Source organism: Lytechinus pictus, chromosome 2, assembly GCF_037042905.1.
Source record: "Lytechinus pictus isolate F3 Inbred chromosome 2, Lp3.0, whole genome shotgun sequence".
Classification (NCBI taxonomy): domain Eukaryota; kingdom Metazoa; phylum Echinodermata; class Echinoidea; order Temnopleuroida; family Toxopneustidae; genus Lytechinus; species Lytechinus pictus.
The window spans coordinates 20,669,104-20,696,073 of NC_087246.1; the positions used below are offsets into that span (position 1 = coordinate 20,669,104).

Below are 26,970 nucleotides of genomic sequence, written 5' to 3' on the forward strand. Positions count from 1 at the left end.
TATATATACCCAGTATACTAGATGATACATTTCTTTCTACACGCCTTGCAATATTCAGATATAAACTGGCAGTAATTCATTTAGTGCTGTGTATCTACATGAACATGTGGGGCCATGCTTCTGGCATAGTTTGCAATTTATAAAAGTAATAGGCAAATTTGACAATATAAGAAGAGTGACAAATGAGAGAACAAGATTAACAAGAAAAATGCAAACAGTGTTGCTGACAATCAATGGTAAAAAGAAGCAAGTGACATACCAAACAATTTTTAATAAAAAAAATTTGAAAAATTAAATTGTCGTGTTCAGCCCCTTATCTTGAATATAAGGCAGTGGTATTTTTCTTAAAAAGTGCTGTTTAATATCCTTTCAACACGGTAAAAATACAGCTCAGTTTTCCGTTGGTCAATGGCAGGAGTTTTTACATCTAACTTGAGGAAAAAAAAAAACACTGGCAGCAGAGCGAAGAAATGGCAAATACACCCAAAACACCATAAATGAAGAATATTGAAATAGTTAATACAATAACCTAATACAGAAAACGCCATATTGGACCTAACAATCTGACTCTTCCTCAAAAAAAAAAAAAAAATGTAATCAGGGATCCTATATATCAGGGGCGTGGTCCTGTCCAGTATGAAAAAAGTTACAATATAGAAATACAAAAGGTTAAATACCCATTATTTAGAAAATTGACTTCAGAAATATGATACCTCGACATATTTTTGTTTTGTCTTTCTTCACTTCTTACATTGAAACATAAGAAAAGAAATGAATTTTGTATAGATGAGAACATAATTATCTTTAAAAATTTGAACAGGCAAATTTCATTTCTTTTCAACTGGAGATGGACTTCTGCATGTAAATGGCTTGATGCATAATATATCTATACACATTTTGTACATATCTGACCCTGACCTAATCCCTGGAGGACCATGAGAAGAATCACATTTGAAATTAATATAATCTCTAGCACAATATACACAACAATACAAGGTCATACAGTGACATGTACAAGGTAAATGGGATACCTCCTGCACCCCTGGATATCCTCTGTCGGCAATGCATTGTTTATGCAACCATTTCTCTGTAATACATCGCAGGAATAGAAGAGCTCAGAACTAAACCAGTTCACTTCTGAAGTCGACAATTCCAATTGGCTTAGTACAGGCATCATCTGGTTTCACTAGGCAATGGGTTAGCTTGTTGACTACTGAACTCCGCAATTCCCAGAGGCTTTGTTCAACGACCATCTGGTACCAGTAAGCAACGAGTTATCCATTGCAGATGATAATCACATCAAACTGTTAACATGCATCCTGCATAATCACAAAATGCTCATTTTTCCCCGAACAAATAAAACACTGAAAGCTACACACCGAGACAAACCTAATGATTTTCTGCCAAACCACACTGCATTCCCACATAAGGGTAAAAAAAAATAATAATACCCGGTAATCTGGTTGCATTTCACACTTAACCCTTGATAAAACAGTGTACTATCACATTAAGATATCAATGGTGCACTTTGTCTCTTTTCTCAAGGTTTCATAATTTTCCTGTTGATTCACAGTAATCACACTAAATTAATCATAAATATTTTTTCTGATAGATTGTTCTTATATGGACTGTTTTGGTCCCTCCAATATTTCTTATGATAATAGTTTCTCTCTTAATGACATATACATCAAGAAGCTGTCCATAAGATGTGAGGAATAAATAAAGGAATGAAGCGATAGAGATTTCATTAACAAAGCTAGGTTAACAGCACAGTTTTTGGTTCCCATATTATTTCTTTCATTACATCTGGGATGGTGTTCATCACTCTTAAAATTCTATTTATCAAAATCAATTTCATTTCCTTAAAATTGATTGCAACTCCTTGAAATATTTGTCTTTCAAATGGAACTCCTGAAGCAGCTCACTGCAATCAACTCGGCTATTAACAATGATTATAAAAATATATTCTAAGAGCGATGAACAATTTCCCTTGACCACACACCCCAACCTTACACTTGGATCATGCCACACTAACACTTCGCTACATTAACTGGATCAAACCATTATTCCTGTGTGGGGGTGATCTTTCATACTTCCTCTTCTTGTGTAAGACTTCTTCCTGAATCCCTGTATAAGAAGCTTTGTACTAATCCTTGTCTCGCTCTGTCAACAGGAAGAGGGAAAGAGATGGGAATGAAGATGGAAGAGTGAAAAGTAACATGGGAATTTGTTATTCTTTTCTCATGGTTTATTGTATTTATAGTATGAATCAAATGAAACAACATTCTTTAAAATTGTGAGGCATAAGGTCACCCACTTCTTTTTCTAATAGGGGAAAAATGAAATGAGACAGGAAATTTGGCCCTAAAACACTTGATATGGTCAATTTTAAGAAGTAAACATGTACAGAGTATTTCAATATTCTTTTTTATCTCTTCCTGGTTGCTTACAAGTGTCCAATAGCTTACCATCACAGATTTGATATTACAGTACACATATTTTTTTATGATGCACAGAAGGCCTTTTCTATGATACACCTTATATTTTTCTTAAAGACCAAGATAGGACCAAAAAGTGAAATTGACAAATCATCTACCGATCAAAAGTTTATGAACTACGTAATAAAGAAATGCAAGCTCTATGTATTTTCACCGCTTACCAGGTGAGCATTTTGCTTAAGAATTGCTCCAATTATTGGGCTTTGAAAATAGGCTTTCTTGTGTTTCTCACCGGCCTCAAAACCAGTGACATCATGTTGTGTTAGAAGCGTAGTGATTTCATAGGTTTGTACACAGAAAACTAGGTGATTATACTGTTTTTCAGATTACGCATTTTATATTCTTCACCTATATCACATAGATGTATCATAAGTATCTCTTCCTGCTAGCGTGAATTGATGAAATCTACAGCTTTAGACTACTTTTTGCCATTTCATTTCCGGCTTTTTTGACGCAGGTTTCCAATTCTATCTGCATTCAGATTATGTGTAACAACTTTTCCTGACATAGCAAGTTAGGCCCAATAAAAGCCAAGCAAACAAATTACAAAAGTGAAGAGTTGTAGGTTTCCATCCATTTGAGCTTGGAATCATTTTAATTGCCATATTCTTCTGCAAACTGAAATAAAAAAATCAAATTCATATTCTGAAAAGCAGAAAACTCATCCAGTTTTTGTGTACAAACCTATGTAAACACAATGCTTCTAGCCCAACATGACGTCACAGGTCTTGAGGCCAGTGAAAGCATAATAAAGCCTACTATTATTGCTGAAACCTGTGAATATGAGTTTTTCTTATGCAAAATACTCAGCTTTCAAGTGGTGAATATGCATAAAACTTACATTGCTGTACTATGTAGCTTATATTTTTCCCATTTCTCAACTTTTCTTCTAGCTCCGGTCTGGGTCTTTAAATAAAAAGTTTTTATACCATTTAGAGAGCTCAGGAACTGGCTGCTGATTTACACCATCAATAGGAGTCTTGATCCCTGGACCTAACGAGGGAGGTTATGTGGTGCAGATGGTTGGGGATAAGGGTGAATGGTGGCGGAGGTGGGTGAGAGGTGCATAGGAGGGGGTGTGGTCCATGCATGAGGGTAATGGAAGGCAGATTAGGGGTGCAAGGAACGGGCGTGGTCAGAAACAGATGTGTGGTGTTAAACAGAAAATTATTTTGCAAACAGATGGAATGAATGACGTCATGATGGAAGATGTGTTATTAATGACAGGAATGTGACATAGGTTAAGTATCATCAACACAGATAAAGATGGATTAGTGGTACAGGTTTTGCGTTGGAAATGATATATAACATACAAAAATACAGCATGGGAAATGAGAATGAGTACATGAACAAAGTATGAATGATGTAAACAATAGTAATGGTTTGGTAAATAAAAATGATTTCCAAATCAAAAGATTCATAAATACGTAAAAAAACATAAAAATACATAAAAGCACAAATAAACAATGAAATGAATATGAACAAAACAAACAATGATGGTTGTTGGGTGTACAGAGGGTTGGTTGTGAAGGGCAAAGGAAGAAAAGTTTGAAAAGAGCAAAGGTAATTAGCTTTCGCAGGATGCACAGAATCATTTAGTTTCTTCAACCGATAGAAACAATCGAGAAGAGAAGACAAGTTGGAGATTAAGAAAGAAACAAGAGAGAATCATTCACATTATGTTATTTAAGAGTCTACTTACACAAATAAGACAACAGTTGGTTTTCTGCATCATAAGTAGTTACACTACATGTATGTTAAACATAGCTATATTTTTCTTTCAGTATCCAACAAAACTATCAGTAATTAAAAGATAAACATATAACTACTAAAGTAATTCATCAACAGTGTTTTCTGTACATGACTTGATGAAGCTGCTTTTTAGAAAAGTTGAAATGCTTTGTTTATATGCGGATTTTTCAGTCCATAACTCGGAGCAAAATGCTTTTTTAACAACACATGGAAAAATAAAGTTATTAGGAGAAAGGTATGCAAGTGACATAAGACTAGAAACAAGAAAAATGCAAGTATTGCAGAGCTACCAACCTTTTAAAGTAAAAAGTCATAATTCTGAGATAAAAGTCATAATTTCATACATACTACAGTATTTTGAATTTCTTAGAAGAGGTAATATAAATATATAGAACAGATGCACAATGTGCATGCATGGCAAGTTTTGCCAACTTGCCAACTCTACAGGTTGGTTGACAGGAATATTAATCCAGAGTGCTGCATTACTTTTGTGAGCACTAGCTTGTCTAGTCAGGCAAGTAAATGTTGCCACTGCACAATGTATTACTGTGTATTAAATGTGTACATACCTACTCTACCGCAAAAGCATAATAATTAAGGTCTAACACATAATCGCGTAATTTGACATGAAAATCATAAAAATTACTTTTTTCTTAATAGTTGGTAGCTCTGGCATTGCCTTCGATAATACAGAGTGCAGCATTAGATGTGCAACCTATGACTCCCAATAGACTATCAGTGTGCCTTCAACATTAAGATAGGATGAGAATTTAAAGTGCCCCCTCCCTTCAAACAGCTTACATTACACCATTGGGGGATACCTTATTCACATAGTGCAATTTTTCAGCATGAAGGGGTCTGTTTTCTTGAATGGTTGGGTTATGTGATTACATAGCCCAACATGTAGTTTATTTGCCTGAAGATACTTGCGAAGCATGAGATTAACAGACCTGACTATTCATAGATTTTAATAAGGGGCATATTTTCTTCAACTATAAAGAGATATTGGGCGCACAGACAAGGAGGGCAACAATTTGGGTGGAAATTGAATTTATTGGCTTTCTCAGAAACATTTGGCTGGGGTGTATTGGGGGTAGATTAAGCGATGGCGGGGATGGGAGAAATAATTACCTGCATCCTTGGTTGCGAGATGTTTGGCCAGACGAGCATTCCTCTTTTCAAGTTCTTGTTTCCATGTTGGAGTGCCTGTTTTATGACCTACTGGCACACTGATATTTGGAACATCTGCAATATATCAACCAAATAAAAGTCCATACAAATAATGGAAGAAAAATACCTTAACGTTCACAAATTGATATAATGATATATTAGGAAATGAATGAATGAATCAATCCCTCTATGAAATGGATTTTGTTTATTCATAGATTATACAAAAGTTATTACAGATATTATTTGTGACATTTAGTCTAAAAAAGTAATGATGTACAATTATATTTGGAGCCTCCCAGAAAAAAGGAAACAGGATTCACTGGTCTCTTTTTATTCAAACTAATATCAATTATGATAACTCAGTTACATTATAAAATTTGGTTATTCCTATATATTTTGATACCTTATGTGACATGAACACTTAACCAATTCATGAGTAATAAGAGTTTGACATTTTGAGGTCAAAATCAGGTTGCACAGAAATTAGACAAGATAGGAAAGCGATAAGACGACTGTGATTATTCAACGATTAGATCACATTTCATTTGCATTCATTGTTAAGTTTCTGCCACTGACCTCTTAAGGAGAGTGTATTAAGACTTACACTTGAGTTTCTGTGCAAAAGGTCTCTGATATGCATAAATATTTGTTTTTATTGTGCTATGCACGAACACTTTGCTTTGATTTTTTATCTCAAAGAAGATATTTCACTCTTACCAGACGAGCCCAATTTATTATGAGTACATATTTAATAAATGTGAAATTTATCTCTGAAAGCGGGTTTCCTTTTTAGTGGGATGCACTGTATAATAATTAAAGAATAGTACCACTGACAACAGGCCAAGGTATGGTCAGAGACACATAACAATGGTAGAGGAGTGGTAGTATGATCGCCTCATGATTTGTAGGTCGTGGATTCCATCCCAGACTGAGTAATCCCAAATACCTTTTACAAATGGGACATTTTCCTTCTTCCAAAACTGCAGGGCCCACTGGAAGATTAGTTAATAACCAAGGTACAGATCCTGTGTACATTCAAGGAAGAATTTGTCATCAATAATAATAATCTTTTAATATATTTTTTATCAACTTACCTGCTGCTATTGTGTGTCTCTTGAGCACCTTCTCTGATTTCTGTGACTCTACAGTCCCCTTTTCTTCGCTGTCTAGAGAGGGCATCCTAGGATATAGTTTCCTCTTTTCTACCAGGTCTTTCTTCCATTGTGGAGTGTTGTTGTTCGTGGTCTCTATTGTTTCTTTGGGTGACCTCATGGGCTACAAAGGGTCAAAGATTAAATGCCACAATAAGAACAATGCACTTTTCTATACTCATAAATGAATGAGACATATTGTTGAATGAAATTTGAAAATTCTCCATAAGCCTTAATTAATTATAAAATTCATTCACACTACATGCCCCCCCCCCAAAAAAAAAAAAGCCAAATAAATCAAGAATAAACATTTCAAAATGTGTAAATGAATATTCATCTCCATGTTTCAAATAAGAAATTGTTTCCTCAGTTATTTACTGTAAAGAAGAATTTTCCACAAGATGATTTTTTTTAGGCAAAGCACAGTACAAACCAGTTGTGATACTTAATTTTCCTGAACATCTTAGACACATTTCACTGTATTCGTTGGCAAAATAATGTGAATAAATTGTGCTGATCCTATAATCTTTGCATACTTGTCGTGCTGTATAAAATGAGCACCATGGAATATTTCACTGATAAGTTCCATCATTTTTTGTCATTGTCATTTCATATTTATCTTTGAATATTGTGTTCTTGAATTAAGAGCAATACAACAATTTAATTTTTTAATAATCAATATCCTTTGTATTTTCAAATTAAAACATATCAGAAAGGACAAATTCAACCTAACAAATAAAATAATATTATTCAGCAACAGAATAAAACTCTCATGGTCATAAAAGAAATCAGATCTTTACCACAACAATGAAATGCAAACTATATACTGAAACTCACAGGCAACATCAAATGTATCATAAAGCACTACTGTGCATTGGTAAATAAAATTGACTTCAAATCAAATAAAAGCAAAAATTTCAACAATGATTTGCAATAGCTTCAAGCAAAATTTAGCTTTTGATTTTCAACTCAATGTAATTTCATTGTAAGAAATAACAGAACATTTGGAAAGCAAACTATCACCTGATTTGGAGCAAAAGAAAAACTATCAAGAACAAAATAAAACTACTCAACACAACTTTAATCTTGCATGTGCTAATGAAAATGTTTATGGCATACAGTCTGTATCATACAGCATAGAAATGAAGTTGTTGATGTTACAGTACTAGCTAGCATTGCTTGATTTTCTGTACACTCTAAACAATAGTTTTATTCATTCAAACTTAATATTCAGGATTGGAAGAGTGGGCTAAAGAATGCTAGCCAGTTCTGGATATATTTTCCAAAAGTGCAAGCTTATTCAACATTTTGAAACTGAAAGCGACAAAAATAATAGCTTTTGTTGTAAACCAACATCACTACCATTTTTTTTGCGTACAACAACAGTACATATGAGAGCAAAATGCAAATTAAAAAAAGATGATTAAACCTTTACCAGAAGATGGAGACAGAATGGTAAGAAACCAAATGCCCAGTGCAGAACAAAGAAAATGAATAGTAAATGGGGGAAAAGAAAAGAGTAATTTACTATAACAAACATGTAGGTGCACTATTTCAACAGACATGTGATTATGCGATTTATATCATGTAAAACAACAGAGAGCCATCTGGAGGGAGTGAGATGATATTGATGTGCAATCCACAGAATATTGAAGAAATACCAGGAAAATAACCAACAAGAGTAGAAAAAGACATACCCCATACACAACACATGATGTGCAGAAGTTTGACAAACTTGTGGATGACCAAGAAAAAGGGCGGGGGAAATGTATAGACATTAGCTTGAAAATCCACACACTTGAAATGGTGATATCTCACTCTTGGCACACAGTAGAATGTCAAAGTGAGTCAAAGAAAACAAGTTTTAGAGGGAGTAAAAGTAAGTCTGATACTGTACAATCAACATATAAAGCTGGTGGCATGGTACATGACTGATGTAAAAAGCACTGATAGTATAGAAACCTACTCTGAGCTGTGTAAACATCAACATGCAAAGAGGATTTACAGACGAATGGACAACAAATGAACCGAGGAGGCAAAGCAGGCACACCAGGTTATTTTAAAGGAAAAGTGGAAAGTTTCTCAGGCAAAGAGCAAGGTTTATTACAAATTAAGAGAATTGAACATTGCATGCATTACATGTTTTGAGCAGAAAAGAGTGCCGAGGTGATAATGTCACTATCTTTTACAGCACAGTGGCAGTTCCAAAAAAGTAATCCTTGCACAAGGTATGTAGTAGTGCATTAGTACCGATTGTAAGTAACTCATCTGAGACACTTTTTTTAACAGTCCAGACCGAGTTGCCATGGGTATAAAAGACTGTGACATCACATTTCTACACTAATCTTCATTAGCCTCAGTGCGAAAAACAAAGAATTAGGGGGGGGATGCATGACAAATGTAAGCAAAATGCGAAGAAAAAAAAGATCTCACATGCAAACAGTGGTAAATCGAAGAGGGGCATGAGGGGGTACCACTTTCAGGGGGTGCAAAAAGGCAAATCAGCAAATTATTTTAAAAGTACATGTTTGTAACTTTGAAAGTTTTAACGGTATAGCACAGACAAAAGCAAACCAAAATATTTGCTGGATCTGCTTTATTACATGTAATACAGTGCATTATCCCTGCAAATTGTGGGTGAGTAAAGCAAGTGAGTAATAAGAAAAAGAGTAAATTTGAATAATTCTGTCATAAATCTGCCATTTGAAATAGGATGATATCGAAAAATACAATGCAATTACTTTACAAACATACAAGGTTAATGAAAATATATTAAGGGTTCTCTAGCATCCCCCCAACACACTCCCATCAACAGATTCCAGTGAACATGAGCAACCAAAGACAATATGTATCACCAGTTGACAGAAGCACAAGTCCAGCCATTGCTCCACCATCCCCATGTTGAAGAGGGGGGGGGGATGATTTTTGCCCATGCCCCAGGCATCGACTTCCTACCACTGGATGCAAATGAGGTACAAATATAAATATGGCTGTGATACCACTATGCTTATGACTGTTGGGAAGGGAAAGATGTCACTAGAAAACATGATGGAGGGAGAGAGAGAAATGATATAGACAGAAAATGCGATACACTAAGTTCGCAGACAGGATTATTGCAACTGAAGATCAACTTGGAAGATAGGATAGGGCATAGAAAATATGCTGAAGACACATGAAGAAATGTAATCAATCAAGTAATGACAGAGAGTCACAAACATAACTATCTAGACACACAATGAGAGAGAGAGGCAGTGAAAGAGATATGAGGGAACATGAGAAGTGGAAGACAGAGAAGAAAGAGGGAAGAACAGATAGAGAGTGAGTGAGAGAGGGGAGAAGACAAGGAATGGACATAATCAGAAAATCAAGAAGGGAAACACGGAGACTAGCACAGTAGCACAAGCAACCAACACAGTGCAAAGACATGCAAGTCTGGAGGCAAAAACATAAAAGGGATGAAGTGACACTCACTCCTTTGACAATTACTCCAGTATTTATTTCCCCAAGACAATAATTGGCGTTTTAGGTTCAAAAATATTTTTGAGGATAATGATCAGAAGCTGGTGTAAGGTCTGAAGGAAAGTTTTACATTTGGCCCAATTTTGCAGAATTGTTGATTTTCCCAAGGAGCAATTGTCACCAGAGCACATGTCATAGAATCAATCAATAAAGGTAAACCAATCACAAGGAAACAGAGAGTTTCCACAATTGCAGGGTGGTATGGAAAAAGAATGAGGTCAAGGTGCAAAGGTAGATAGAAGAACCATAGAACACCGTGCCAAGGTATAGTCAGAGACTCACAACAATGCTGCCTCCGGACATCTTTCGCTTCTGCATCCTCTCCCGTGCTTCCCGCTTCCACTTGGGCATGCTCGAGTCATCACTGTTCTTATCCTCAGTCTTGGTCTCGATAGTCACCTTCTTTTGTTCTATTTTCTTGGTACCTTCCACCTTGCTATCGGATTTCGTCACAATGGTGACCTTCTTCTCTGGCATTTTCTCCTCTTTCAGCTCTTCGTTTTTAGAGCCTGTTTTCAGAGCAGGTTTCACTGGGCTGGTATCTTCCTTTTCAATTTTTGGTTTATCTGTTTTTGGTTTTGGAATGATGACAGCAGGTTTCTTGACATTTTTCTCATCTTTCTTCCTTTCTACATTTACCCCTCCCTTCTTATTTTCCTCCTCATCCTGCTTTTCTTTAACAGTATCTTTACTGTTGCCATTCATTGTAACTATGGTTTCTTTATGCTCTTTGGGTTTTAATGGTTTGCTTTCTTCCATTTCAGAATTTTCATCCTTGGTTAAAATAATTATTTTCTTTTCTTCAACGTTTGCAACTTTCACCTCTTCCTCTTTTTCCTCCTTCTCTTCTTTTTCTTCCTCCTTCTCTTCTTCTTCTGGTTTCATCTCGACATCTTTTCCATGGCAGTCATCCTTCTCCTCGCTATCCTCCAGCCTTTGCTTCGGAGTTTCTTCTGTTGTCACCTCTTGCGTCACTTCCATCTTTTCCTCATCTGGTGTAGAATCCATACTCTGAAACACACAAACAAATCTAAATAGCAATGCAATGATCATCAAATACACCCATTATAAGCCCTGATAATTCCTCTAAATTGTGCTTCACAAAACCCCAGGTGAGGTGAACTGGGATCTTCCAAGAACTCATTTGTTGATATGAAGAGCGAGTAATATCTACCTACTCTCCTAAAGCCAATGTAATACTGCTGAATTACTGCAAAAACGCTTGGAGAATTCTGATGAACTATTGCAGTGTTAGGCTATGTGAAATCTAGTATAATTGTCATAGCTGCTACTACTACCATCATTTTTGTTATTTCTGATGCATATTTAAAAACTCATTATGTGGAAGTTTGAACATTCATCAACTCAGACCAATATTTCTTTAAGAATGATTTCAAGTGTCAAAGTACCGACCAACATGCGCCTCAGACAAAACATTCTTTTGAAAAAAAGTCACCTTAGATTTGTTTTTTCACCCAATCAGCAACCTTTTTTTTACCCTTCATTGGAAACAATAAATCATAACTAATCACATGATCAGCAACTACATGTAAGCTTTGCATTACAGGACCATGGTGTTGTTTTTAAATGTGAAGCAAAAGCAACAAACACAAGTGGAAATTTGAATGACACTAAACATGCAAAATTAGCCAAAAGATAACTGCTACAGTTTGGGTCTGTAAATTACACAGGAAAATGATGCAAACCTGAGAAAGTTTGATTTTCTTGGAGTCCATCTCGTCCCTCCCTTCATCTTCTCTCTTAAGCACTGAGCTTTTGTCTGAACTAGGCTTCTGTGTTGGCTTGGCAGAGACCTTATCGGTGCTAACCTCATTGGATGGTTTTGGAGAGCCCTTATCAACGCTCTCATCTTGTTTTACAGGGAGGCCTGGTTTTCTGGCAACGGGGGGCTTTGCTGGAGTTTTAGCAGGTGGAGTTTTGGTAGGTGACTTTGGCAGGTTTTGAGACTTGACTGGTGACTTGTTCACATCTAAAAAATGAGATAGAAAGATTAAGGATTAAAGGGAAACCTCTGTTACAAGAAAAGTTTAAAACATTAATTTTGAGCTTTCAAAATCATTTCATCTTACATAGATCAATATACTTTAGTCTCCTTGAAAAAAAAAGAGGAAATTGCTTGGACAAATTGGTTGCATGACAAAAAAAATATCAAAATAAAATAAAGAGTCATTCTAGTAAAAAGGAGCAAGAGTTGTACCTGTCAAGTATGTTTTCATGGATATACCCTAAAAATAAAGAGGCATAAACAAGCATAGAGAAGAAAAAACGCAATAAAAGAATGTGAATTTAGTTTTAAAAAATAAAATAAAAAATATATAACTCTTGGTTTCTAGGAGCAATTGTTGCACAAGCAAATATCACCTCACCACGGTTGTGAATGTACATGTAGGTAAAATAGACCTCACAATGAACGGAAGTAAACAGGGTCAACATTTCTGAACTACGACTTTAAGAAACCTACCTAAATACCACCGAGATTCCCATAACAGGATATAACCATTAATGAACCAAACAATTGACAGTAATTAATAATGAAGAGAACGAAAGGGCTCTTTATATCCATAATACGATACTTCCTCAGACACTAAATGTGATTAGGAATCCTAGGATTGGAGAGGGCTGCATTCATACATGATTAAGATAGACTATGTAGACTGGGTAACACTCACTGGAATAAACAGCCTGTATTAAAGCTGGTTGAGTTCTCAATTATCAATGTCCATAATTTTCACATGGCAAACACCCATAAAAATTGGATAAAAAGGGTTTTAATTCTGTTATCTCATCTCCCTTTCATTCACTATTGCAATATAACTCTATTGTCTGGTGGATTATTTCACATCTGAGGCCAAACATAGTAAATATCAAATAATTAACAGTTTGAGTTACATTAGGTAAATTTGCTCTATATTTTCTAAATAAATTTGCTTTATCATTTCCTACAAAATACATTTAAGTGTACATAATATTACTTAGTTTTCTTCATGATGGGAAATATACACAAGCTTAATTTTATTATATTTTTATCAGATTTTATTAGATTTTCATTCGCTTTATATAAAAAAAATCATTCATTTAATAAAATTCAAGAAAATAATATCAATGTGGAATATTCATCTTTCATAACATAATTATAAGGCAATGAAATAGGAAATTAAAAAGAGAAAAATGATAGGAAAGCAATTCTAATTATTTTCAAATATACTTTTTACAGTAGCAATATATACAGTACATTTGAAAAATGTTCTCTCTTAATGTTTTCTCTTAACAATCTGAATGCATCCACAAAATAGCATGTTTTTGTAATTCCTCCAGCGAACTCATTCACACTTACAGATTCGAGCCAAAGTAATACTGTACCGCTGAATACACAGGACTGCACAATATCAATTTATCTGAACATGCCATGAAACCCTACCATAGGATCATGTTTCAAATCTTAATAGTTTGAGGTTTATTGAAGGCTCCTGTCTTCACTATACAAGGAAGTACAGTTAAAGTAAGACTGTCAATAATGGTAATAGTTTACATAAGGGTGTGAATTAAAATCATTGAAATCACCTTGGATTACTTTAACCCATGAGCATGAATCAACTGCAATGTAATATTCATTTTCTAGAAGTAAAGAAGCTGTTTGCAATTTATACATGACTTCGGAAAAAAAATATTTTGTGCCAAATGAATAAAAAATTATGTTCAACACAGTTTGACTGCATTTCCTAGAACCCTAACAAAGTTGAGACAACAGTTCAAATCAAGAATTTTAATCTCAGAAAATTATATAGCAACTATAGCTGAAGGGAGTTACGTTTTGTCAGTGATTTTCAGATGAATGTTATAAGCTACTGAAAATCCTTGCATCTGATTATACAGTCGGTGAACATCACATGCCAAATTATTACTTACAACCGAAGACCATGTTCTATTCATTTGTAAAGTCATGTGTAACTCTATGAACAGCTTTGTGAAACATGCCCCAGGGGACAATCGAGACTCACTGCTTGGTGGTGAGGGTGCTGGCGGTTTCTTCTTCTTCATTAATTCTTGCTTCCATGGAGGTACATTTGGTGTTGATGTTTCTGCTTCTTGCTTGGGTGTACTAGATGAAGACCTACGAATCAAAATCATGAAAACCAAATTACAAAATTTACTTAATTCTTATTTTATTACTTGTAGATAACATAAATGAGTATGCCTAAAATACATTAAATTGATCTCTATAGACTTTATCTACTTTTCATTTGATCTCATCATCCCAAATAGTATAAACCTATTTTATTGATGACCAGTTATCCAGTTGTCTACTAACCATTTGGTCCAATTTCCACTTAGCCCAGTTACTGTCTTGTCTAATATCCACTTAATCTAACGGTTAACTGTTGATTCGTCTATTGCCAGCTCATCACATGGTCTACCTTCATTTAGTCTAATGCCATTCTGTCCATCAACATTTTATCTAACAGCTATTTGGTCCAATAATCACTTGGTCTAATCACCAGTTTGTCTACACCATTTCATCTCATAACCAGTTGGTCTAAAACCTATTTTCTTTTAATTCATTTTGCCCAATTAACACTTAGTCCAATTAGACCAAATAGTATATGGACTAAATGGCTATTGGATCAACTGGTTATTAGACGAAATGGCAATTAGACCATGTGGACAGTGGACGAACTACCGGTAATGGTAGACCAAATGATAGTAGACGAGTTGGTAATTGAACGATTTGGCATTAGACCAAGTGGAAATAAACTGATCTTACGCTTATTTTATATGGTTGGATTAACTGTTTATGAACCAAATTTCATTTGAGAAAGTGAGAAAAAAAGTGAGAAGACGAAATGGAAATTAGACCATCGGGGCATTAGACAGTAAGACCACATGATCGTTGGAACAAACAACGAAAGGACCAAACTGATAGATGCCAAAGTGGCTTCCGTCATGACGTTGTCAGATAATCTCAGAATTAGAACATATGTTAGTAGTAGACACAGTGTATATAAGCTAAAGAAGTGATATTTAACTGGATCACCGATAATTTATCATCTATGCACGACCTATATATAATCACAAATAGAACATTCATATTCATTCAGAGAATCCTTGGGATTACACATCCATAACTTGACTTTATTCTAGACTAGACCCTCCATTATTCAATCTTATTCCCAACTTTTGTTACTGAACAATAAATCCATAATAATAATAATAATAATATGCATCTTTATATATAGCACTTGAATAATGCAAATGTTTCTAAGCGCTGCATACTATTACCCCGGCTTTAGCACGGCTACCCTGATTGTGCGCTCAAGCATTCAAGGAATTCCTTCCTACTAAGTTCCCATTTACTACACCTGGGTGAAGACTGGCAAATGCAAATAAACGCCTTGCCAAAGGACGCAAGTGCTGCAGTGGGATTTGAACCTTAGACCTTGCAGTTCAAAGTCTGGAGACTTATCCACTGAGCCACAACACCTCTATATGTCGGACAACAAATAAATTTATCATTTTCACACTCTAACCAATGAATTCAATGAATAGACTAGTTATCCGATAAAGAACTAGACTTACGGAATGGGAGGCAGTTTCTTTGTTTTGCTGTTTGCCATCCAGGATGGTGTTTTGGGTGTGGTCTCTGAGGATGTCGTCTTAGGATGGAGAATATCTGAGTTGGGTTTCTCTTCCTCTTTCGACGTTTCCTTCACTTCAGGCTTTGGTTTGGACTTCAGTTCCTTTAACCATGCAGGCTACAAATTCACAGAACCAAACATGTATATCATATGATTATCTGAACAAGCACTATATGATAGCCCGAATCTCACATTCTAGGACATTATATGACATTTTATCACATATATAATATCAAGCAAGATAAAAACAAATATCCAATGTCCTTGCGGAAATATCATAGTATACATCCTTAACAAAAGTTGGAAATGTTAATGCATTATCTTCTTTATTACTGGAAATATATAAACTAAATTGAATTGAAAACAATCAGTTTATCCTGAACCATTTTTATCTGGAACAACCTACAGTTCTATTTTCAGATGAAGGGAGTTTCGAACCTCCAGTTGGTTCCACAATACTTTTAACCTAGTATAGGGATCTAGCATTTCCCTGCATCACTTAACAGTTATCACTTTGAGGCTCTCATTCTGACATATTGTAAGGTGTTCAGCCATATAATAAAGGGCACACACATCATTTTCAATCCTATACTTTCTTCAAATCCTTAAGTAAATGCTTCTTAATACCTGAGCAGGTTCTTTTGTGGGCATGGCCTGTGATACTGGGCGTGGCTTAGCCAGTGGTTTAGGTCTGCTGAGGTGGGGCTTGGAGGCTGCAGGGGGAGGAGCCTTTGATGTAGGGGGAGGTGTTTTCTTCAGAGATGATAGAGGCGTTGTTCTCGTTGGTTCTGACTTTGAGGCAGTCACTTTGGATTCTTCTATAGACTTCTGGAAGGTCTTATTTGGTGTACTGGTTGGTGTTTTCTAGAATTTACCACAAGATAAATAGACAAAGAAGAGAATTTGACAGGATATTAATCAATATGTGATCTGTATCAAGAACACATGCAATCTATACTTTTATAATCAATTACAATTTGACCTAGGTCAGATATCCATTTATCTCAGATAAGACCATCAATATCCGTAAGCTGGATGGAGCTTGTTGTGCACTACCGCATACATGAACTTGAAGCAAAAGAAAAGTACAAATACACAATTAACATTATATGGGCCCATGCCGATGCGTACATTACGTCAAACCCCCGTTTGGAGAAAGACAGCAGTTCAGATTGCAAACTGCGGTGTTACACCCCATTTTCCATTTGGATCTCCCAAAAATCATTTCCAAGCCCTTATCAACCGCATTTGGCCAGGTAATCCAGGGGTAATCCCCGCTGTCTCAATTTCACCTCCACAGGCCAGTATATGAGCGTTGAGCAAAGGACGAAAAGATAAACAACAGCTGTGCTATTACGTAAGACTTCTCTGCCTGTAGTAGGACCTTCGGAATGAAATCATTGTATTCGATATGTAATCACGTTTTCAAAGGCATATTGTATTCAGTAATCCAATTTTAGTCAATTTTCAATTTCGAACGAAGAAAATCGACCTCAAAATAAGGAAAGTAAGCGAATAAAAATAACGGCATGTTTTGTAGGGACCGCGCTCAGCGCTGCGCATGCATCCCATCGTGTGTGGCCCCCTGCTGTGACTGTATATGCCGGGCTGTTGTGTTATCTTCGGACCGACGTCAAGAAACAGGTGTTTTGATACTTAAATTGCTTGCTTGGGGCAGTTAGGGTTTGTCGTACTTGGAGAAAAGAATTTATGAGAAGGGAAACTGGGGTATAGTGTTCTCAAATGGAAGTTTTTCGTCATGTAAAGTATTCCACGTAAACACACACGCACACGCAACAGAAAAAGTAAGGAAATTTGAGCGCGCTTGACCATTTGGAGTACTTATTTTGCCTCAAGAGAGCGCATTGTAGCATTGTGGCTATTGATATCAATGGATTAGACAGGTGAAATGTGATTCATGCATTTCTATTTGAACTACATAGAACTTGATAAAAGTGGCAAGGAATGGATGCACTGTTTGTCATACAACATATGTTGTGGAATAATGATTCTTCTATAAATAATAAGTGGAAGTTTGCAAGATGTTACAACAGTTGGCAGATTTGTTACATAAGACTGCTTTAAAAAAGCTATTCGTCAACTACAGACCTCGATGTACAAGGGGCCTTCTGGCCTTTACGTTGTACAAGAATCTACCCACAGAACACTTGAAGCATCTAGCTATTATCTTGCTGTACTATATACTTATTTTGCATTGTATATTTCTGTTTACTGCTATATCTCAACATGGTCCAATGGTGAATAATTTCACTTTTTAGTTATCATTCCCAGATAGACAATAGTAGTTTGAATGCCAGATGTGAATTCCCATAGGCTATTCTTTACCCTAGTTGAATAAAGATTGGCTTACTTTAAGCTTGGAACCCCCGAGAACTGATCCAAGACCTGGAAGCACCATGGGACCTAGTCCTATCCCTCCTGGAGGTTTCTTCACACCAGGTCTACTGGCCGGTAGAGGAGCAGGTGCCTTGACTGGGGTCTTTACCTCTACCTTCTCATCCTCCTCTTCATCTATACTTAATCTATGCGGTCTAGGTTCTGTCAAACACAAGTAGATAATGAAAGAAACAAGTTAATTTGCAATGTCAAAGACATCACACTTGAACAAAAGTATATTTATTTTATTTCTTCTGCTGCATTTGCAAGTACAGTCCGACCTCTCTTATCCGGACACGTTGGGACCAGCACCAATCCGGATAAGGGATTTATCCGGATCTGGGAGACCCAATATTAAATACACGCAGCTGCTGCCTGCCCAACATTAACGGCGGTAGCTACACGTTATTTATTGTAGTGGGCGTACAGACAGTATTTACTGCAGTGTCAGTGCAAATTATAGTCGGTATTTTTACGGAAATTAAATCGATCGATGGCCAAAACTGTTGGATAGTTTACCTGCTAAAATGATTGAGCATACCTCGAAAGAGAATGAAAGTTTTACAATTAGATCATCGCGGTGGGTATCGCAGCTTCCCAATGTCAGCCATTGTTATACTGACTGTAGGCTCAAACATGATAGATGGCGCTGTCCGTATTGAGGCCTAGCGTTAGCTAGCGAGACACGCATTGTTTTTCCCGGGAAACGAAAAGAGAATGTGATGAAATGTTTGCGCTGCGCCCTGATTTACTGGAAAATTATCCCGCCTAAATTCTTTCAGTGATTTTCATGAAAAATAATGTTGTTGTATGTAGACTATATCGGAAAATAATTAATATATGTAATCAAAGTGAGTTTGCGCATAGGATTGAGTTTAGATTGAAATCTCATTTCCTCACATACTAGATTGAATTGAAAAAAAAAAAAAAAAATCTCGGCAAATGTGCGTCCGGATAATAGAGAGATCCGGATAAGGGGAGGCCGGATAAGAGAGGTCGGACTGTAATATACAAAACTTGACATAGAATGCTACATGTGTGATACAAAAGGTAGACATTTTGATGACAGATGGTATAGTGAAAGATATTAAATCAATTTTAAAAAATGGGCAATACCATAAAATATGTACGTCCGACCCCCTATATGTGAGACCTTCATGACATTTTCTGTCTCTGATTCCTTGTTCTTTTGACAGTCTATAATGTACTCAAAGGACCATGACTTGGTCAGTTTATGAAGTGAAGTAAAGCTTGAGAAAAATTTGGGACGGACATATAAAAAGGTTGATCATTTTATGGAATTGCCCAAATATTACCAAAGAGTAAAAACACATGAATAAAGTTAACAAGTGGAGTGCCTCTGGCAGCTTATAGTCTTGCTGTGCTTTGCAGGCGAGACAAAAATGAATTTCATTTGGGATAAAATTCAGAAAATATTTCTACAGGATGCAACATAATGACATCCATCTCTAGTTTGTATAAATAGATTTTACAGATGCAACCCTTTTTCAAGGTACGTTCTGTACACTCAGTTTCTAAAAAAGAAAAAAAAAATTCATAATGTTTGTCTTGATTAAAATCACAAGATAACAAATCACTATAAATAGGGGGGCAGTGCTGGAGGGGGAATTGAGGAAGAAACAAGGATATAAAAAAGAGTTGTCTGGGAAGTGCAACTCTATAAAAGCCCTATAATTCAATTGAAGAAAAACAAATGATTAAACCTTTGATTTCGGCTGTCTTCCCCAACCCCCCCATCAAAATATCCTTGCACTGCCCCTGACTTTGAATAAAGACCCACCTGTTGAATCAACGAACATCCATTTAGATCCGTCTTCATCCCCTCCTGAAGAACGTTTAGTCTTAGGCCTTCTCTGGGCCAGGGGACCAACTCTACTCAGTCTAGCCCGAGACTTTTGGGCCTCGATGTCAAGAGTATCTTTGGGATCTACCCCCTGGAATAAAAGGAAAATATGGTGAAGTGGTTGTTATATTGATCACAAATCATGATTAACTTCACATACATGTAGCTTTCTCATTTGCAAGGCTGATCATCAAGGAGCATAATTATGCTGGGGACTAAAATACACCACAAGACGGTATCCCTGTTGCATGAAATTGACTACAGCATTTAGTCCATGGTAACTGGAAACTACCATGGTAGCGATACTCATCAGCTAATCAACACAAAGGATTCCATGGAAGTTAGCCTTGGATGATAAAGTTACCATGATATGCAACAGGCCCCATATCTGAAAACTTCCACGCCTACAAATTATAGAGTGTTTATCTATTGATTCCACCCTGGAACAACAACATTGAAAACAAAGTTCTTACATTATGTAGGTTTATCATAAATCATCATTTCCTAGATATACATGTAATTATTGTTTTTATCTCTTGAATTCATAAACACACAGTGTATCTCACAAAATGAGGAGTATCAAGAAGGCATAGGTATGCATGTAGTGGGTATACAAATACCACCAAAAAATTTTAATATTTCTTAAGATGTTAAAGCCGAGATATACATGTACGTGTAGCATCTCTCTTGGATCCAGCTCCTCAAATGGACGGAAACTTAGCCAACTATAGAGAACCGAAGTGATGACATCACAAAAAACTTTTTTTGTATTTCAGCATTTTTGATACCATATTCTGGTAGAGCATGATGAAAACCCCCACTTCTAAAATTTGGTGAGAATCGGTCCATGGGGGCCTGAGATATGACCTCATGATTACATAATTAGACCCACTGAAGTCAATGCATTATTGTCCTGGTTCCTAATTTTTTGAACCAGGCCAATAATACATTGACTTCAATGAGGCTAATTATGTATTCATGAGGTCACATCTTGGGGGCCCCACGGACCGATTCCCACCATATTTGGGTTGTGGGTGTTTTCCACATGCTCTACCAAAATATGGTATAAAAAACGCTGAAATGCAAAAAGTGAAAATGCATGACGTCACACTTCCGTACAATCAAATGATTGTGTGGCCTCAATGCCCTCTCATAGCCTTGGATATTTTCTGTGCTTTTTAGAAAGTTTTCCCCATTTGTACATTCGTAGAAATGCGTTCCAAAGAATGTTTTTCTTGCACCAAAAATGTCTAAATCTAATGCCTGCAAAGGCACAGATAAAACAAGGAGTGTGGTGTGATCATTAATTTCAAAACAAGCACTAAAGATCAACTGGTATGTATCCCTGAATCGATAGTGCAGCTTGAAAAGAGACAGCCAACCCAATATTTTGTTTCTATCCCCTGACACCCACATGATCACTTTGACAACGCTATAATTGGAAATCCTATCTACTGTAAAGACGTTTTTATCCTGCTGTTGGCACAGCAGGGCTGGTTGAAATACAGAACTAAAGAGTAAACAGCTGCATAACTTATATTACCTGGATGTTACATGTCGAATAGAACACACACAGTTGGTTGTATACATGATCATTGTTGATAACATCACCTTGGTATATATGTACTTTATATCATATGCAAACCGGTACATGTAAATGTAGTTGGAAACATACCCCCCCCCCCCTCCCCTTTAAATTCTACATGCAGATATTATATGTACCTACAGTTTTGTTTTGAGTTTTATAGACCCTTATGGAACAAAAACAACTAATGTACTATATAAAACAAATAAGTCAATTACCAAGGAACCTAAAACCGAATACTTCATATACTACACAAACAACAAAATCAAAGGTAAAAATGTAATTTATATCTGAAGAATAGAATATTGTATATAAAAAAACCCCACATGTGCATCATTTCATATTGACATTGTACCGGTTTGGTCTGTAAAGGAGACGCCATACTTCACTTTAGTTTGGTTCGATTTGGTTTCATAGTATTTCCTAAATACCGTTTGTGAATGCCATAGAACCAGGGATATGAATCACACCATTCTAAATCTCCCTTTAATCTGTGACTAATCCCCCTTTTTCGAAAATAGTCTTCACTCTAAAAATAGGATTGATGTTACTATCCCACTAACAACCAGTTGCTATGTTGCATTAGTGTTAACAATGGCTACCTGTAAAGTGTGGATGACAAAGTACTGCAATGGCAATGGTTTATAGAATGTTTTAAAGTGCGCTATATCCTCCATGACATCGGATCATAATTCCCTGATCTGATAACAAAAAATGCAAATGTGCTCCAAATGAACAAGGGCAATGCACTATGTAGGTCTCATTCCCTACATAGTTTCTTGAAATTATTTGCCTTATTTCATATGAAAAAGTTCTAAATTATCATGGCTTGAGCACATAGTGAAGTGGTTAAGTTAGGAAAGAGAAAAATTGGAATCAGATGGACAAAAAGGTTTATTGCCCATAAAAGAAACAGGTCATGAATCTTACCAGTTCTGCTAGGAATGTTTCAAAATCTGGAACACTTTCTTTCTTCTTTTCTTGTGGTTTGTTCTCTGCTTTACCTGCTTCATTGCTCTGAAAGAAGTGAAAATTACACACATCTAGAAATACAAATATCACCACTCTACTCTACATTAAAAAAATTCACCATGTTCTCACACAAAAACTATAAAATCATTCTGCATACATTAAACAAGATTATTGTGGGTTTTGTTTCTTCTTTTTGGCTAGCTATTTATGGTGCATCCTATATAGCAATCTGTGCTCAACTTGTGGGGTGCTGTGTGTACATTTCAAAAAAATCATTACACATAAGAGACAACTGTAATGATGCAAAAAGTTAACTGAAAGATTAGACCTCAAAATCAATGCTAGATATGTACCATTCATATCCTATTACTTGCAGTGGTTTATCGGCAGATTTGCACGGAGGAAAATATTCAACTTTCTGTTTTATGACAGTGCTCAGTGCTGCAGCACAAATTCAAGCAAAGTCCAATACTTACAATGAAACATGCTTTTATACTTGATAAATATGCATTTTGCATACATCTGATTTAACTGAATGTGGCATACCTCTGATTGCGTTGTTTTTCCATCTGTAACTGTGGCACCTTCTGTAACCATGGTGCTATCAGTGTTATCAGGGGTTTCTTCACTAGAGTCTACTGTTATTTGCACAGGGCATGTTCTTGAATCAACATCATCGTCTTTGGTATCTACACTGGAATCATTTTCGTCCTTATCTTCTGCCTTGTCATCAAGCTTCTCTTCTTCTTCCTCCTCCTCTTCATCATCTTCCAGCTCATCCTTTTCCTCCTCTATGTGTATATCATCTTCTTGTTTAACCGATTGTTCTTCATCAATATCATCGTCTATCCTAGGGATCAAAGCCTCATCTCCATCATCATCCTTCTTTGCATCTCCGTCACCATGGTGATCTGCAGACACATCTTCTTTCGTTCTCTCCTTCTCAAACTCCTCTGTTAAATCTTCGGCTTCCTCATCATCGATGTCGCCATCGTCCTCTGATGAAGTGGGGTCATCCACTTCTTGATCTGTCGTGTCAAGTGTTTCATTGTCATCGGATTTAGTGGTGTCCTTGTTCTGTAAGTCCGTAACCAAGATCTCGCCGCTCAAAGGGTCAGCCATGATGGGAGAGGTGTCGTCATCCAGGGGCCAAGGGTTGTACGCTGGAGTGGTGGGCGGGTCTAGATTGTCATCGGGGTAATCGTCAAGAAGCCGTGTATCGCGGATCTTGGTTATAAATTCATCCTGCAAAGGTAATTGGTGCAATGGATGAGTGATGCGTGAAGCAAAACGTGAAAAAGCATGTCATAATAAAATCTTTTAAAACAAAACAAAAATAAACAAACAGAACAAAAGTCAAAGTGAATACCCTCTACAAAAAAAAAAAAATGTGTTAATGTAGAACACACAGTGGCAATTTTCAAATTTCTTTGCCCTTCTTTGAAGTTCTTTCTTTAAAGGAAAAATTTGACAGCAAAAATCTTGATGCTATATATGGAGGCTCTTGTTTTATTTTTTTTTTAAATAATAATCAATCTACAAATACAAAACATCTTTCTTAATGGTACTAAAACTTCAAATACGATTACAAACAAAATGGCAAGTTTACAGTGAGCATAATACATTTAGTGTGATAAACATAACACATCAGCAGTGCAAATGCAATGGTGATTCAGTCCTAAGCAACTGAATCAAGCAAACATTCATAATTTGCCAGTGCATGGAGGCCAAGGATTGATTGAACAAAGGCATGCAAACTCATTTTCTTTTCTTCCTGATTTTCCATGCAAGACTAATTGGTCTCTGAAAACTACTTCTGGTCCATACAATGGACCTGCCCCTCAGAATGACGCACACAGTAAGAGAGGTTTTAAAGGTGACATTCTAATTTGTTTGGTTCTGTGTTTTTGTCAATCAATGGTTAATTTAGCAAAAATAAGTCAAGTATTCAATCAAGTAATAATCAGTTAAAACATGGTTAAATGGAGCCTTGAAGTATTATACACTGTATCAGGCAACTGTCATACATTATAGACTTACCATTATACAGGCATGAATCTTTGATAAAAACATAACGAATGATAATTCTGAAGATAAATAAGTATTAAGAATCGTAGTTTAACTGTTCAAATATGCACAATTTGTTGATTAAGATTGCCGGTAAGAACAAGATTTAATAATCATCAATATTTCCCTTCAGTACTTCTGAAGAGGAAACAGTGTTCTGGAAAGGAATGATCCAAACTTCCACTGAGCAAACAAGCAAGCTATGTAGATGTACTGCATATCTTTAACACAAAAGAAAAATGGCTCCTGAAAGCCTCCTACACTTCTAAAGTAAAAGGAAAGCTCTGGTTTTGAATAAAGTCACTGAAAGTCTAGCTCATTTCAAACGAAACATTTGTCCCAGATGATTCCTCTGGCAGACAGATGGATCAAAGAAAGACAACGTCGTCGGTAGGATGACTAGAAAGCCCTGCAGATCCTCAGAATGTAGTCATCAATGTGCTTGTATCAATACCAAAACTAACTTCATGGGAAGAAATCCAATCATCGAAATGCTGAGGTTTTGAGAGAGCTGGAAGGACGGTTGCATGAAAACTTGACTCCAGCTCCAGACAAAGTGTGGAGACAGATCATTGGTTTGCGCCATAAGATGGTAAACTTATCAAATCCAATCACTCAGTGATTGTCAGGAAATATTTGACAAAAGGTTTTATATGGATTATAAATCAAAGGAAATGAGAAGGGCCCTTTTACAAGATATGCTTTCGTTTCCAGACAACTTTCAAAACTGAATGTCATGATGGGAGGATGATAGAATATTTTTTTAATTACTCATGGCAATGCTTGTTTTTGTTTAATAGGGGAAGTTTAAATAAAAGGCCGTACTGGCTACAGAAATTAATCGACTGACAATCCAACTTTGAATTAGGATGTGAATAAAAAAAAATCTTTTTTTGTTTTATTCCAAGAGACAAGAATCAAGACTGAGAGAAAATTCATACCCGCAATGGACTCAAATCAAGCTATCAACTCCTTGGCTGGTTTGCCTTTCTGCAGGAAAGTAGAGACTGCACTTTGTATAATACTGTACTACAAAGACTACAGTTGTACCATAAAATTAGATTTTTGTCATCAGAAATAAATTGGTATGCATGTATTTTGGGGGTGTATTAGAAATAATATTTCAGAACTATATATATTTCAGGAGTAATTTGTTGGTTGTAAAATGCATTCAAAACCGATGCAAGCTCATGTAATCAGGCCAAACTGACTATCTTATTAACATCATTATTTGTGATCACCATTAAGTCTGCAATTAATAAAACATTATCTTCTTAATTTCTATTTAATACAGTGTCATAAATTTGATTACTAGTATGACAAAGCACCATCTTACATGTATACGATTTCATCCCCTTCACTCCCAATAGTAAGCATCGGTAACATTCAACAGCACTAAAAACATGATCAGTAATTTCATTAAATATGGATTTATAATATAGCAAGCTGGAAATTCATTTTCACACCCCACAAGGTTCCAAAACAAAAGATCTATTTTTGTATCTGGGCCACAGGAGGTGATTTCACATCAGTCTGATCACAAGTATTTTGCCAACTTGTAAAACACCAGAAAGAAAATTCATGGAAATCAATGTTGTTTTTTTTTAATATAAGATATTTGCAGTTATTTCTCCAAGGTCACAGGGATATTTGAAATGCAGTTTAAGATAATTTTTTTTTATAACATGAGGCCAGAAGGATGCGCACTAAATGAACTTGTATGAGGGAATGATTGATCAATTTGGGGGGAGGGGGGGCTACTTAGCATAAATGTATGATAGGTATGTGCTGCGGTCGAGACCCCCATTTTCAGCTTCAATGTCCATTCCAGAGCATCACCAATTTAGAAAGCCATAGAAATTCTAATTTTTCCCGGTTCCAGGGACCCTCAAATTTGTGGTTTTAGTCATTCCAGTGCGTGCCCATCATGAACTACTCAGCTGATCAGGGCGGTGAGCTCGATCGGCGTGAAGTCATACAAGTTCTGGAGACCCCCATTTTTTATGTGGTCAGTTTCCCTTCATTGCATTTTTAGCAATCGTTGATTCAAGAACCGTTCCAGAGACCCCCCATTTTTATCAAAGACCAAAATTTAGTTCCAGAACCCCATATTTTCGACTTCGGTGTGGCACATAGGAATCATGGCATAATTCGCGCAGCCCCCCCCCCCCCGGATCAATCTATTCAATGAGGGGGGAGGGGAGCAAGTTGATTACTATGTCCCTTTTTCTATGAATACAAAATGTTGCAGTGATACATCAGAATATAAACATATCAGGAGTTCATGAAAATTCATGAAAGTCATGAACAAATGAGATGGACAAATCAGGATTCTTAAATG

At 36.2% G+C, this 26,970-nt stretch overlaps 1 protein-coding gene across 1 annotated transcript; it reads right to left on the reverse strand.

Moving 5' to 3' along the window:
- LOC129254593 (protein piccolo-like) lies at positions 1–25,253 on the reverse strand. The gene is made up of 14 exons (XM_064112596.1): positions 24,603–25,253; positions 23,109–23,807; positions 22,521–22,607; positions 19,943–20,096; positions 18,116–18,303; positions 16,372–16,608; positions 15,686–15,861; positions 14,110–14,222; positions 11,797–12,080; positions 10,373–11,101; positions 6,515–6,695; positions 5,382–5,495; positions 3,428–3,491; positions 1–2,163 (listed from the first exon to the last, which is right to left on the reverse strand). Coding segments are annotated over exons 1-14 (3,060 nt in total). The 5' UTR covers positions 24,636–25,253; the 3' UTR covers positions 1–2,162.
- Between the last annotated feature and the right edge of the window lie 1,717 nt (positions 25,254–26,970).